General features: G+C 38.7%; 1 protein-coding gene across 1 annotated transcript in view; it reads left to right on the forward strand.

Annotated features, from left to right (window-relative positions):
* The first annotated feature begins 14,243 nt into the window (after positions 1-14,243).
* Positions 14,244-16,359, forward strand: part of SNX4 (sorting nexin 4) — a 60,312-nt gene continuing 58,196 nt past the window's right edge. Inside the window, exon 1 of the mRNA XM_008577452.1 lies at positions 14,244-14,365. Within this exon, the coding sequence (XP_008575674.1) occupies positions 14,244-14,365 (122 nt within the window). The remainder of the gene's footprint in view (positions 14,366-16,359) is intronic.

A 16,359-nucleotide genomic window follows, 5' to 3' on the forward strand; every position in this document is an offset into this window, starting at 1 on the left:
AGGTCCACTCAGTATTGAAATCAGTGCTTTTTTTTTTTTTTCTTTTTCTTTTTCTTGGCAGCTTGAGGGGATTGAACCCTGGATCTTGGTGTTATCAGCACCACTCTCCCAACTGAACTAACCAGCCAGCCCCAATGCTCTTTTCATTAAGCCATTTTGCTTCATTAAAAAAAAAGTTTTAAATACTCTTGTAAATTGTTCCAATACTGTATTTAAAATTTTTTAGTGTAGTTAGGATTAAGTTGTAATTTTGAGAAGGAAAAAAATGGTGTAAAACGTGTTGATTTATAAAACAGTTTTTCACTACAAAAATATCTATGCACGTATTGTTCAGCAATGGCTAAAAGCTTGCCTAATCAGCTTTATTTTTGACTGTGCAAATTATAGGAGGCAGAGTAATTTGTACCAATTACCCTATCCTAAGAGGTAGTGGGAAAAAAGCACTGCCTAGGGTCACAACACTCTTCTGGCTTTAAACATCACTAATCAGAATTCTTTCAGCTCTGCTGTAAACTCTTTCTGTGTAGTCTCTTGTTTTTCTTTCTGTGAGTCTTCAATCCTCTTCTTTCCCATTGTCTAATTAGAAGTCTCCTGTCTTTTCCTTTTGTTCTTTTTCCCTATGAAGAAGAATGCATTCATTTTTTAAAGCTATAGTCAGTTCTATTCAAAATGAAAAAATGAGAGGGGAATCCAGTCTCGAAGAAAGTAGTAATTAGCAGAAGGGAGAGGAAATAGCAAGGGAATGGAGCAAAGAATAGTTCTTTTTAGGCTGAAAGATTCTATTGAGTTGGCATTTAATAGGCAGGGGTAGGGGGTTACAGTGTAGTATTTGCCAGAGAACCATTGTGTGAGGAATCCGTATGTGGTTTTGTTTAGGGAGAGCACACTAGGCCTTGGAGTGCTGACGGGCAATGAGTTTGAGCACCTGGTGCTTAAACATTACAATGTGCAATTAGCATCTTAACTGAGTGGCAGGAGAGAACTAAGTGGAGCAGACCAGAACTGCCAGTAAGGTTAGAGCATTCTGTGGGTGAGGATAGCATGAGAAAGGAAGAGGGGCTGGCAGGTTAGCTCAGTTGGTAACAGTGAGGTGTTGTAACACCAAGGTCAAGAGTTTGGATCCCCTTACTGGCCAGCTGCCAAAAAAGAAAAAAAAAGAAATGTTGGTCACAACCCACCAAATTGATTTCGTGAATCATGAATGTATTGTTACTGTTTGGAAAACTGTTCTGACTTATATATTGTTTTATTTTAAATAAAAATTAATGTTTACTGAATGTGCTATTATTTAAGAAGTATTTTACAGGAAAAAAAGCACAAGAGAAAGGTCATGTATTACAACCTTTTTTTTTTTTTTTTTTTTTAAAGATGACTGGTAAGGGGATCTTAACCCTTGACTTGGTGTTGTCAGCACCACGCTCTCCCAAGTGAGCCACAGGCTGGCCCTCCTATTATTTCCTTAGTTACTGCTATGTACTGAATTTTTCTTTTTTTTTTTTTTTTTTTTAAAGATGACTGGTAAGGGGATCTTAACCCTTGACTTGGTGTTGTCAGCACCACGCTCTCCCAAGTGAGCCACAGGCTGGCCCTCCTATTATTTCCTTAGTTACTGCTATGTACTGAATTTTTCTTTTTTTTTTTTTTTTTTTTAAAGATGACTGGTAAGGGGATCTTAACCCTTGACTTGGTGTTGTCAGCACCACGCTCTCCCAAGTGAGCCACAGGCTGGCCCTCCTATTATTTCCTTAGTTACTGCTATGTACTGAATTTTTCTTTTTTTTTTTTTTTTTTTTAAAGATGACTGGTAAGGGGATCTTAACCCTTGACTTGGTGTTGTCAGCACCACGCTCTCCCAAGTGAGCCACAGGCTGGCCCTCCTATTATTTCCTTAGTTACTGCTATGTACTGAATTTTTCTTTTTTTTTTTTTTTTTTTTTTTTTTTTTTTGGTGGCTGGCCAGTATGGGGATCTGAACCCCTGACATTGAATGTTTTTGTGCCCCCTGAATTCATATGTTGAACCCTAACCTCCAAGGTGATGGTGTTTGGTAGTGGTGAATTTGGGAGGTGATTAGATCATGAGGGGGGAGTGGGATTAATGTCTTTATATCAGACCCCAGAGAACTCCTTTCCCCCTTCTACCATGGGAGGACACAGTGAAACACTCTAGGGTGTCTTTTGTGTAACCCAGAACAGAAACCAAAATAAGTATAAAATATAATAGAATAAAATCAACTAAAAATGAAGCCAGTTAAGATAATAAATGCAAATGCTTTAAAATTACTGTGATAAATAGGAGAAAGACTTATACCACAAGGCCTAAAAATTATAAAAATGGACAAATACGAACACAACTACAGCAAACTGAAATTAAGAGAAACCAGTATAGCATCAGGCCAAGCAGAGAATTGGTAATCAGGAGAAAAAGTTTACAGACCATAATTTCTTTGGTTTCATCCTCTGTAATGATTTGGAAGGCATGTATCTTTGGTTTTTTCTTCCCCAAAACATAACTGAGACAAAATTATTTATGTAGTGTTATGGCCGTATTTTAAAAATTTGAAATAATCACATATTTGTAGAAATAATCTCAAATTTATAAACAAGTATAGTACAAAGACCATTTTTCTCCCTGAACTATTTGAGAATAAGTTGTCAACACAATGTTGCCTCATCTCATCCCCAAAACCTTTAGCATATATTTCAAGGGGAAACAAGGACACTCTCCTATGCCACCCAAAATCAGGAAAATAACATTGATAAATGACTACTATCTAATCCTCAGACTCTTTAATTTTTTTTTTTTTTCCCTCTTTTTGTCTTTTTTTTGTGACCGGAAACGGATCGCAACCCTCAGTGTCACGCCCGTACCGGACCGGGACCGGCAACGGGATCGCAACCCTCGGTGTTGCGTCCGCACCTCGCTCAGCCAGTGAGCGGCCGGTCTGTATGTGGGATCCGAACCCTTGGCGGGAGCGCCGCTGTGCTCCCAAGCGGCGCACTGTAGCAGTGCGCCACCGGGCCGGCCCCAGACTCTTTAAATTTTGCCAATTTTACCAATAATGTTCTTCAGAGCGAAAGGATTCAGTTCAGACTCTCTTACTGCATTTAGTTGTATTGTCTCTTTAGTCTCCTCCAATCGGCAAGTTTCTGTTTTTACGTTGTGACCTTGACCCTTTTGAAGATTAATGACCAGTTATTCTATAGAATTTTCCTCAATTTGGGTTTGCCTAATCCTCATGATTAGATTCAGGTTATGCATCTTTGGCAGAAATTGCCACTGGAGCATGCTGTATTCTTCTAATTGCATCTTTCACTTTGCACGTGATTTCACTTTGCTCCAGTATTTTGATCACATATCTGCCAGTCTTCTCCAATATAAAGTTACCCTTTTTTCCCTTTGTAATTAATTTTGTGTTGAGTGTGTTCTTTTAACAATTGTGATATCAGTGTGTTATTCTCGGCAGTGTTCTGTGCTTTAATGTTCACAGTATATCATTTACCAGTTCTGCTGGTATTACGGTTGTGTGCCTGTTTTCATGATAGCTGATTTTATGATTTTTTTTTCATCTTTCATCATTTCACTTTTTTTTCTTTTTCCTCAGCATTCTGGGAGAGTTTCCCAACTATGTCATCTTCTTACTGATTTGGTGTCTTGCAGTGTCAGTTTTAGTACCCAGAATATTTTATTTTTGTTTTATTTTTTCTTTCTTTTCTGAGTTATTTCCATATATTGGTCTGCTTGGTGTGGGGCTTTTGGGGGAGGGGGGTTGCCTGCTTTCTTTTAATTTTATCGTTTCCTATAATTTTCAATGAAATGATAAACTTTATTTTGTTAATATATTTTTTATGCATGATTTAAACAAGGTTAAATAAGTCAAATACTATAAATAGACATTCTAAGTCTTTTAATCTATAATCCTAGAAGTTGATGTTTTCAAGTTAGCCTTCATTTTGGTTTTAATCTTAAAGAAACCACAGACGGACAGTATAGTGCGCTGCCAGGGTTAAGAGTTTGTCATGTGAACTACTTGAGCTCAGGCACCTTGTCTCGGTTATCTTTCCATCCCTAATGATTGGCATTATAGAGACTCAATAAATATCTATTTATTGACTTCATAGTTTCTTATTGTTCCTTTTATCACAATTACCTGCTTTATGTTTATGTTTACTTTTACTATCTTAACTGTTTGCAACATTTTAAAAACTTAAAATATTTTCATTCATTGGATTGGGAACAAAATATTTTATCAGCCTTTTCAATATGTCCTTTTTCCACATTTACATGGTCTTAGGTAGTTATTTAGTCTTAATTCAGGTATAAAACAGTGGTTCACACATCAAGCATCTATGTTTGGAACATTATTCCTTTGATTGTGGGTATAGCATCACTCTTTCTTTAATGATATTCTTCGCTCTGAGAAGTCCACTTCTTTTTGTTTGTTTTTTCTTATTTATTTGTTTAATTTTATTGAATCATAATTGATTATACATATTTTGGGGGTTCAGTATTGACATATGTTGATCAAATGAATATTATTAGCATATATATTATTACAAATAGTACTTATTCTTTATGTCCCTTATCCAATCTTTCCCCATCCCCCTCTCATTCCCCCCTTCCCCTCACACCTCTGATAACCCTAGATTTCTTCTCTTCTGAAAGAGCAACAGTTATTCTATTGATTTGTTGCCTAGATGATCTGTCCAGTGCTGAAAGAGGTGTGTTCAGGTCCCGGCTATTACAATAGAGTAGATGCTTCATCTATCACTGTGGAATGGGCTTTGTGGAGAGAGAGATCTCTTCTCTTCTGTGGTCTCTGCTGGTGACTCTCCTTGTGTCAATGCACTCGAGTGGCTGGTGTGCCATCTGCATGGTGATTGTGGCATCTAGCTGCTTTTGTGGCAATTGTGGCTATTGTGGTGGCTGTGGTGGGCCACCCACATGGAAGTGGTGTTTTTGGTGTACTCTTTGCCTGGTTATAGGCAGAGGGGTCAGTCCCCTCCCGGTTCCATGCCTCAGGACCCTGAGTGGACCCCGTGGCGGCAGCGACATGCCTGGTTGTGGGAGGAGGGGTCAGTACCTGGCTCCATCTCTTTTTACATTCTAAGTTGTTATGGAGCAGTTGGGTGGGAGCGAGAGAGTGGAAGAGGGAAGGAAATAGGGTGGGAGAAGGAGGAAGGAGGGGGGGCATGGTTGAGGCCTGTGGCATCCCCTCACTACTACAGGGGAGACCAGGGGGCTTCCAGTGGTGGCTTGGTCATTGTTGGGCTGAATGCAGATGTCGGAGAGATGTGGCTGAACCCTCAGCCCCCCATTGCCCCAGCTCAGGAGACCAGGATGTTTCCTGTGGTGGCTTGGTGGTCGTCAATGGGTTGGTTGCAGGTGCTGGGGAGCGTGGCCTAAGCCCTCGGTACCCCACCACCCTGCTTTGGGAGCCTGGGGCACTTCCTGTGGCAGCTCAGTGGTCTTCGTGAGGCTGGTTGTGGGTGTCAGGGCAGCATGACTGAGGGCCCTGGCCCTCCCCTCTCTCTGGCTTGAGGGCCCGGGGGCCTTCTGGTCCTTCTACATTTTATAGGTGTTCTTTGGTGAAATGAGACCTTTACCAGTTAATATCAAACTTTTTCTCGGGTCTGTGGGTATTTTGTTTTTTCTTTCAGTTCTGTATTAATATCAAACTTTTTCTCGGGTCTGTGGGTATTTTGTTTTTTCTTTCAGTTCTGTATTGGATTATTCACTGTTTCCACTACTTAAACTCTGCACTGGAACTAATTTGTTGTCCTTTGCTTGCTTCTAAAATGAGGGAACTTCTTGTGGGGACCAGCATGAGCCCTGTAGTTGAGCTAAATTGCTGCTTTGCTGCTGATTCCCTGGGGAAGGCTTTTTGTGCAGCTCAGGTTTTAATGGTTGACTTTGTAGGTATTTCTGGGTCTCGAGATCTGGTACACCTGGGTTGTGTAGAAACTCTGGTCTGGACCTAAGTCTTTTCAGTAAACTGCTCCCCCTGCAGTTCTGTATTCCTGACCAGTCTATACAGAGGGGGCCTCTGCTGATTGGAGGGCAGATCAGCTGTCCATGCTGTGCCCCAGTGTTCCCCCAGTGGGCCCATCTCCCCCACCACCTGCACTCCAAACACTTCCTGTGGGGAGGGCCATACGCCAGTCCCTTAACGATGACTCACCAACCTCTGAGTGGCTCCTTTTTTCAGTTGTTGTGGCTCCTTATTCCTATGTGGGTCTGCGGGAACCCTGTTAGTGGTCTTTCTGGTCTGAAGTCTGCCAAGGCCTTCTTCTCCCCTGCCGCCTCCAAGCAACTTCATGGGAAGGGCAGAGCAGCAGCTTTTGCCAGCTCTTGCTCCGTGTGCTCACCAGGGCTAGCCTTGAAGGAGCCTGGGATTCGAAATGGTAGGAGCAGTCCTTTCTTTCTCTCTCATTGTGGCTTCTCCTGCATTCATGAACTCTGTGAGTCTCTTCTTCCTGAACTGTAGCGGCCCCGGCTTGGCTGTCATTGCTTTTTTTTTTTTTTGGCAGCTGGCCAGTATGGGGTTCCAAACCCATGACCTTGAGATTATAAAGCTGCACTCTAACCCACTGAGCTAACCGGCTAGCCCTGTCATTGCTTTTTAATAGTTGTAAATTAGTTTATTTGTGGGAGAGAGTGATGTTGGGGACTGTCGATTTTGCCAACTAGACCAGAACCAAGAAGACCACTTTGAATGCATCTAGAATATTGTCTCTCTCTTTAAAACATGTTCCTGGTCTCATCTGCCAGTCATCAAGCCATTCGAATCATCTCTAAATCTGTTGAATGTGTCCTTTTAGCAATTATGATATCAGTTGTGTTATTCTTGACACTGTTCTGTGCTTTAATATTGACAGTAAGCACTTTTATATCATCTACCAGTTCTGCAGGTATTATTGTTGTGTGCTTATTTTCATTCTTTAGTTTTTATGATAGTTGCCTTTATGCTTTTTTTTTTTTCTTTCTTCCTTTTTTGTAATGGGTGGTGTGACAGGGTAATTCATGACTCGTATGCTTTATTTTTTTGTCTTGGGAGATAATTTGCTTTATCAGTATGTGCTGTCAGAATTCAGGGAATTTTTCACTGGAGCAGATGGTGGTAAATCAGAATGCTTGGCTGTGGGCTGGCCCGTGGCTCACTCGGGAGAGTACGGTGCTGATAACACCAAGGCCCCGGGTTCGGATCCCACATAGGGATGGCTGGTTCGCTCACTGGCTGAGTGTGGTGCTGACAAAATGCTTGGCTGTGGGCCTAAAGGCATTGAATATGTGTATCTCAGCCAATGAGGGCTTTATAATTTTGATGTTGAGTGGCTTGTGCTTATGTAATTTCTTGAGCTTTCTTTTAGTTGAATGATTTCTGTCTAACTTATTTTCTCTCCTAGTACAAAGATAGACAAGTCATACTTTATAAAAATGCCTTGTCCGATGACTGAGTGATTTTTTAAAAAATCTTCTTTTAACATTTTTACCTTCTGCATTTTTTCTGTACATTTTTGGAGAGCTCCCTAAGGGTGTCATCTTTTTTCATCATTGATTCAATGTCTTGCACTGTCACATAGGTTTAATTTTCTGTATATAACATGAGTTTTACTGTCGTTTTTTCTTTTACCTTTTGCGGCATCCATATTTCTACTTAAATCTCTCCTTTACAAATTGCTGCAAATTGTAATACCGTACAACTTTTTTTATTAAAACCCACCTCTGAATTTTGACAATGTGCAGGAGAAAAAAAGAAAAAATGCTGAATCATAGCAGTTATACATGGTCTCATTTTCTCTTCCTTGTTTAGATTGGAGTTACTTTTGGTATATTCAAGACCTTTCCTCAGCGGTACACTTCCCACACATATAGCCTGTGAACAGCCAGTGGTGTGTTTATTGTTCTTCTTTGTGTTCCTTTGGTATAGACCTGGGGATGTTCTAGTGGGAAAAGAAAGGAATCTGCTTTTAAACCCTCTTTCAAGGGTGGAGCCTGTTAATTACTGTCAAAAAGTTTATGCAAATTTCAAGTTAATATAAGATGATTCTTTTTTTTTTTATTAAAATTCCTGCTGAAAATCTTACCTTTTGGCATACGTACAGATGTACAGTATTTTAGTTGTGCGAGAGAGAGATTTGATTTTGGTTAAACCATGAAGATATCAATATTGAGGATCATTCCTCTTTGTATAATGTGGAATTTTTTTCCCAATTTATTTCATTGTGTTAAAATATACATAAAATTTATCATCTTGACCATTTTTATTTTTATTTTTATTTTTATTTATTTATTTATTTTTGTCCTTTTTGAGACCGACCGCACCGCGCTCAGCCAGTGAGCACTGGGAGCGCACCAGTCATCCCTATATAGGATCCGAACCTGCGGCGGGAGCGCTGACGCGCTCCCAGAGCCGCACCCTCCCAAGTGTGCCGCACCCTCCCAAGTGCGCCACGGGCTCAGCCCTAATCTTGACCATTTTTAAATACATAGTTCAGTCAAGTACATTCACGTTGTTGCGCAACCAACTTCCAGCACACTTTTCATCTTGCAAAACTTAAACTCTGTATCCATTAAACAACTAACCGTTTCCCACACCCCCAGCCCACCACTGTTCCACTATCTGTCTCTATGATTTTTTTTTTTTTTTTTTTTTTTTTTAAAGATGACCGGTAAGGGGATCTCAACCCTTAACTTGGTGTTGTCAGCACCACGCTCTCCGAAGTGAGCAACTGGCCATCCCTATATAGGGATCCGAACCCGTGGCCTCAGTGTTATCAGCACCGCACTCTCCCGAGTGAGCCAGGGGCTGGCCCTTGTCTCTATGATTTTGACTATTTTAAGTACCCCATATAAATGGAATCATACAGTATAAGGGTACTTCAAAAATTTTGTGGAAGAATAGAATTAAAAGATAATATTCTTTCCATGAACTTTTTTTTTTTTCCCTCTAATAAATATTTATTGAGGCCCTACTCTGGGATACAGTGTGACTGGCACATTCCAAATCTGTTGGAAGCCAGACAGATCAGCAAACGAGGTGCGCTTACACCAACAAGATGCAGTGGGGGACTGGGGTGGATGGAGAGGCACTCCCTACCTAGTAGCATTTGCTTAAAAAACCTGTGCTTAAATGCATCCCCTCTTGTTTTTTTTTAGCAAACGAGGTGCGCTTACACCAACAAGATGCAGTGGGGGACTGGGGTGGATGGAGAGGCACGCCCTACCTAGTAGCATTTGCTTAAAAAACCTGTGCTTAAATGCATCCCCTCTTGTTTTTTTTTTTCCTTTCCATGAACTTTTAAAGTACCCTCATATTTGTCTTTTTTGTGACTGGCTTGTTTCACTTAACATAATATTTTCAAGGTTCATCCATGTTGTAGCATATCTCAGAATTTCCTTTCTTTTTAAGACTGAATAATCTATTGTTTGTGTATACCAGATTTATTTTTTATCCATTCATCTGTCAGTGGACACTTGGGTTGCTTCCACATTTTAGCTATTGTGAATAATGCTGTTATGAACATGAGTGTACAAGTATATCTTTGAGACCCTGCTTTCATTTATTTTTGGTGTACACCCAGAAGCGGAATTGCTGGACCATATCATAATTCTGTTTTTTAATTTTTTAGGAACTGTCATATAGTTTTCCATAGCAGCTGTTCCATTATATATTCTTATCAGTGCACAAGGGTTCTAATTTCTTACCACCCTTGCCAACACTTGTTATTTTCTAGGTCCCCCCACAGTAACCATCTGAATGGGTGTGTAATGGTATCTCATTGTATTTTTGATTTGCATTTTTCTAATGATTAGTGTAGTGGATTGAATTATGCACTCCCCAAAAACTCATTGAAGCTCGAATTATGTCCCCCAAGTTTTATGTATTAGAAACTTAGCCTCCACTGTGACTTTGAAAAGGGTGGGTAATTCTGTTGTGGTAATTGAAAGGTGGAGCCTTAAAGAAGTGATTGGATTGTAGGACTCTGCAGTAATGAATAGATTAAAAATGGTGGTCAAGGGCATGGTTCTGAGGGCTTTAAAAGAAGAGGAGGGTCTGTTTTTTTCTCTCTCTGCTTCCACTGCCTTGCAGTGTGAGACCCCTGGGTCACTGTTGCCACCACCAGATGGACTTTGGGCTTCCCAGCTGTCGGACTGGATCACAGACCCTTCTACTCCGTCGTGTGCAGGTCCTGTCCTGAGTTAGGTAGTCGAAAGAAAGAACAAGTAGCCTCAGGCAAAGTAGACATCCTTTATTTTTAGATGCGAGCTTTGCCAACCAATGGTTCAGAGCCACTGCCTTCCATACCGAAGGGTACACAAAAATGGCAATGGGCCAAAAGGGTACCCTGGTACACATGGACACTAACTCTACTCCCATACAACTTGTTTATAAAGGATGTGCTGAATCATACCCAGCAGGATATGAGGCAAGGGGGCATGACCAAACCAACTCCACTTTCCTCACACCAGCCTTAGAAACTGTAAGCAATAAATATCATTTTCTTTACTAATTACCCAGTCTCAGGTATTCTGTTATAGCAACACAAAATGGACTAATACAATTAGTGATATTGAATCATTTCATGTACTTATTGGTCATTTGTATATCTTCTTTGGAGATATAATCTATTCAAGTCCTTTGCCCATTTTTGAATCAGATTGTTGTTGAGTTTTGGGAGTTTTCTATAAAATCTGGCTATTAATCCATTATCAGGCATACGATTTGCAAATATTTTCTCCTGTTTTGTGGATTGCCTTTTTACTCTGTTAATACCGTCTCATAATGTACAAAATTTTCTTATTTTCATGAAGCCCAATTTGTCTATTTTGTCTTTTGTTGCCTGTGCCTTTTGTGTTGTATACAAGAAATCATTGACAAATCCAATAGTGAAGCTTTTGCCCTGTGTTTTCTTCTGAGTCTTACATTTAGGCCTTTGATCCATTTTGAGTTAATTTTTGTATATGGTGTTAGGTAAGGGTTCCGTTTCATTCTTTTGCATGTGGATATTTAGTTTTCCCAGCACTATTTCATTGAAAAGACTGTCCTATCTTCATCAAATGGTCTTGGCACTTTTGTCAAAAATCAGGCTGTCCGGTTAGCTCAGTTGGTTAGAGTGTTGTGTGGCTTTATAACAGCAAGGTCACAGGTTCAGAACCCCCTACCGGCCAGCTGCCAAAAAATCATTTGGCCATATAGCAAGGGTTTTTTTCTGGGCTGTCTATTCTATTCCATTGGTCTATATGTCTGTCTTTATGCCAGTACCACATTGTTTTGATTACTGTATTTTTACTGGTTTTGAGATCAGGAAGTGTGAGTTCTCTAGTTTTGTTCTTTTTTCAAGATTGTTTTGACTACATGTGTTCCCTTGAAATCCCATATGACTTTTAGGATGGGTTTTTCTGTTTCTTCAAAGAATGTCATTGGGATTTTGATAGGGATTGCTTTGAATCTGTAGATTGCTTTGGGGTAGTATTGACATTTTAACAATATTAAGTCTTCCAACACATGAACATGGGATGTGTTTTTATTTATTTCTGTCTTTAATTTCTTTCAGCAATGATTTGTAGTTTCATTATATAAGTCTTTTACCACCTTGTTTAAGTCAATTCCTAAGTATTTTTCTTTTCGATGCTATTTTAAATGGAATTGTTTTTGTAATTTTCTTTTTAGATTGTTCATTGTTAGTGTACAGAAACACAACTGATTTTTGTGTTTACTTTATGTCCTGCTACTTTACTGAATTCACTTATTAGTTGTAACAGGTTTTTGTGTGTGTGTGTGTGCGTGTGTGTGTGTGTGTGTGTGTGTGTGTGTGTGGAATCTTCAGGGTTTTCTACCTATAATATCAGATCATCTGTGAAGAGAAATAATTTTACTATTTCCTTTCCAATTTGGATGCCTTTTATTTCTTTTCCTTGCTTAATTGCTCTGGCTAGAACCCAGTACTATGTTGAATAGAAGTGGTAGAGTGGTTTTCCTTCCTTTGTTCCTGATCTTAGTGGAGAAGCTTTCAGTCTCACCATTGAATATGGTATTTGCTGTGGGTTTTTTATATATGACTTTTATTATGTTGAGGTGGTTTTATTATGTTGAGGTGGTTTCCTTCAATTCCAGTTTGTTGAATGTTTTTGTTATGAAAGTGTGTTTAGTTTTATCAAATGTTTTTCCTGCATCAGTAGAGATGATGTGTGGATTTGTTTGTTTGTTTTTGATGGCTGGCTGGTGAGGGGATCTGAACCCTTGACCTTGGTCAATTGTATGTTTTGGGTTTTTTTTGTTTTGTTTTGTTTTTAAAAGATGACCAGTAAGGGGATCTTAACCCTTGACTTGGTGTTGTCAGCACCACACTCACCCAGTGAGCAAACCGGCCATCCCTATATGGGATCCGAACCTGTGGCCTTGGTGTTATCAGCACCGCACTCTCCCGAGTGAGCCATGAGCCGGCCCCTGTATGTTTTTTTTTTTGTTGTTCTTGTTTTCCTTTCATTCTGTTATGTTGATTGATTTTCATATGTTGAAACGTCCTTGCATTCCAGGAATAAATCCCTCTTGGTCATAGTGTTTAAATCCTTTTAATATGCTGTTGAATTCGGTTTGCTTGTATTTTATTGAGAATTTTTGCATTAATGTTTATAAGAAATGATGGTCTTTAGTTTTCTTTTCCTGTATTATCTTGGTCTTGCTTTGGTATCAGGGTAAGGCTGGCCTCATAGAATGAGTTAGGATGTTTCCTTCTGTTCAGTTTTTTTGGAAAAGTTTGAGGAGGATTGGTATTAGTTCTTAAAATGTTTGGTAGAATTTACCAGTGAAGCCGTCAGGTCCAGGGTTTTTCTTTGTCAGGAGATTTTTGGTTACTGATTCAATCTCCTTACAAGTTATAGGTCTATTCAAATTTTCCATTTCTTCATTGTTTAGTCTTTGTAGGTTTTATGTTTCTAGGAATTTGTCCATTTCAACTAGATTATCCAATTAGTTGGCATACAATTGTTCATAGTACTCTTATAATCCTTTTTATTTTTGTAGAATCAGTAATATCTCTACTTTCATTTCAGGTCTTTATCAGGGACAGTTTCTGTTAGTTTATTTTTTTCCTTTGAATGGGTCATACTTTGTTTCTTTGGATGCCTTGTGATTTTTTTGTTGTTGTTGAAAACTTGAAAACTTGTACATTTGAACCTAATAATGTGGTAACTCTGGAAATCAGATTCTCCTCCTATCCCAGGGTTTGCTGTTTTTTGTTATCATTTTTGTTTTTTTCATTGTGGTAGGCTGTCTTTGTGCCAAAGATCAGCCTGCAGTGTAAACTTAAAGTCCTTTCAGATCGTTTCTGGGACTGAGCCTTTCCATGGGCATGTGTGATCACTTTCTCATTTTTCTTGTATATCCAGATGTTTTTGAGTGTCCAAGTTTTTAATGTTTGGCTTCCAAAGATGTGGGTGAGGAAGAAAGAAAAATGAAGGGAGGGGGGAAAAAAGATACTGACCCTTTAAATCCTTTAAGTCACTTCAGCCAGGGGGAGGGGTTGCAACAATGTGGGGAGGTGCAGCAACAATGGCCACCACCTCTTTGTGCCTCTGTGATTAGAAGCAGCAACCAGTGATCAGAGGATGGATCCCTGGTATTTGGAGGACAGGTCCCTTTGTCCACCCTAGCTCCTGCAAGCTATGTGCAAGCTGATCCAGGAGCACTGCACAGCTGCCTGCTACAGGCCTCTGAGTGAGGGATAGGTAGCTGCTACCATGCTAAGAACTGAAATTGATAAAAATTAACTACACTTTATCATTCAAGCCTTCTCCTGGAAGTTGCAACCTTCATAGGCTCCAGAGTTCCCAAATATTTACATCAGACAGTCTGTTGTAAATATTTGGTGTTGTTGTCTATGTGGGAAGACAGATTCCTGGTGTTTCCTACTATACTATTTTCCCAGAATCCTCTGTGTGTAATGTGTTTTTAAGATTTTTTTTTCTTATGCATTTCTGTATAGTTTTATTTTTGGTCATTTATATGAGTTGTCTAAATTTTAATAATTAAATGTGTGGTATTGGTTACAGTAGCTCTGGGAAAGTTAATGTTCACAGTATGTTGATAAGAAGAGGCTGTCATTTACTGCTGTCATCTTGCAACTCAAGAAATATGAGAAAGTATCGTGAAATATGTACATAATGGGTTTTGTTAAAATGGCTGGGGTTTTTCAATACCATCTTAAAGGTTTTTTCTTGTTCCATTTATTTTTATTCAGATGACAGAAAATAATTTTTGGTTAAAGAAGATGGAAATCAGTGTTTCAGAAGCAGAAAAGCGAACTGTAAGAAATGCCATGAACATGCAAGAAACATACACGGCTTACCTCATTGAAACAAGGTGGGTGGTGAGAATTAGGCCTAGGTTTAGATAGAAAGCTTTTTCTGGTAGTTGTTGATGCAAACTCTGTTGTGTAACAGAATTGTTTATAGGTCATTATTTTTTTAGGGATTGATTTTGTTTCTTTATTATTTGTCTCTTTACTTTTTAATAGGCAAACAGCTGTGTCTTTTGCTGTGGTAGTCTTGGTATCTATTCTAATATATTTGTTTTGGGGGAGAGGGAAGGTTAGTGGAATACTTTAAGAATCTAGAATGTTACTTGACACATACTTTGGAGACACATACTTGGTCTTAGAATTTCTGTGCAATTTTGCAAAAGGATACCAGGTTCTTGAGAGTGTATGAAGTGAACCTAGGTATGTAGAGATGGTTAATAAAGAATTTTAGGAGTAGAGAATAAAGCCTAGGTCATTTTGGGATAGTTGGGAGTTACAGAGAAATTAACAGGAAGAAAAATTAATTGAGATTAGTGCTTTAGACTACGGGGTAAAATAGAAAAGACAAAGTTAATCATGAAGTAAGAAATCAAAACTCAACAGGAAAATTGTCTTTTAACCCATAAGGAAAAAGTAAAAGTAATTAGAGTTGTTTTGCCTACAGAAAAGGAAAGGAAAATTCAGTTTATTGTTGCCAGTTATAAACAGCTTATATAAAAAATGTATATTTTCTGTCTGCAAGAACTGTGCAGAAATGCTTTCAATTAAACAAATAGATGAGAATTTTTTGATAGCCAGTGGAATAAAATAATAGAACTACAAAACCAAGTTGAATAAGTGTTATAACCATTTTTAATGTTAATACTCTTTTAAGAAAAAAAACTATTAAACCCACCATTTTTGTAGGCTTTATTAAAATTCACTGAGTTTGGCATAAGCTGAAACCCTATGACTTTTCAGGACTTCTTCAGGTCTGTGGTCCTACCTAAGATGAAAGTTAAAATCTTGGTGAAGGTTACAGACAATTTTTTTTTTTAAAGATGACTGGTAAGGTGATCTTAACCATTGGCTTGGTGTTGTCAGCACCATGCTCAGCCAGTGAGCAAACCAGCCATCCCTATATGGGATCCGAACCCGTGGCCTTGGTGTTATCAGCACCGCACTCTCCCGAGTGAGCCACGGGCCGGCCCGACAGACAATTTTGAAAACTCTCTTAATAAGTATAGTTTTCCTTCCTCCACTTAAAAAGAATGAAATAAAGAAAAGAATCTTCTACAAACAAGAGAAAATTTGTATACAATAGGAATTTTAGGAAAAGAGAGGAGTAAGGTGGCTCTTTTTAAAATTGGGTCATTCTGTGACATACATACATATGTGTATGTGTTACAGAGATTTGTAAGGGTATTTAAAAAAAAATTATGGTCCCATGAGAAGGTTTTTGCTTCTGTTTTTAAGTTAAATTAGCCACTTAAAAACCAGTACTTTAGAAATTAGTATTAGCTCTAGCTTCCTAAATGAATTAAGTTTAAAATTAAAAAAGAAGGGCTGGCCAGTTAGTTAAGTTTGTAAGAGCACGGTGTTATAACAACAGGGTCAAGGATTCAGATCCCTGTACCAGCCAGCCACCAAAAAATTTAAAAAAAAAAAAAAATTACAAAATTAAAGTATAGGAAAAAAGATGTTTTTGATATGTGTCTATTTCTTCACCCATTTGAGCAATGAAATTAGGTATTGATTACTTTTATTACTGAAAGAGAACCTTGATTTGGATAACCTGGAATAATGTATTTAATTGTTTACTCTTGACTTTGAAATTAAGAGTATTATTCATTGTTTTTTTCCTTAGTCCAATTTAATTTCAAACTGGGAGTTTGAAGTGACCATACATGAGTAATAGCTAGACTCTGAAGAAATATTTAAGTGGATCATCAATAAAATTTGTGGTACACTAAAAGAGTGTTGAGTAAACATTCACAATTGCATTTCTTTTTTTTTTTCCTTTTTTTGTCTTTTTTCGTGTCCGGCAACGGACCGCAACCCTCAGTGTCGCGCCCGC

Source organism: Galeopterus variegatus, unplaced genomic scaffold (genome assembly GCF_000696425.1).
Source record: "Galeopterus variegatus unplaced genomic scaffold, G_variegatus-3.0.2 Scaffold1514, whole genome shotgun sequence".
NCBI classification, from domain to species: domain Eukaryota; kingdom Metazoa; phylum Chordata; class Mammalia; order Dermoptera; family Cynocephalidae; genus Galeopterus; species Galeopterus variegatus.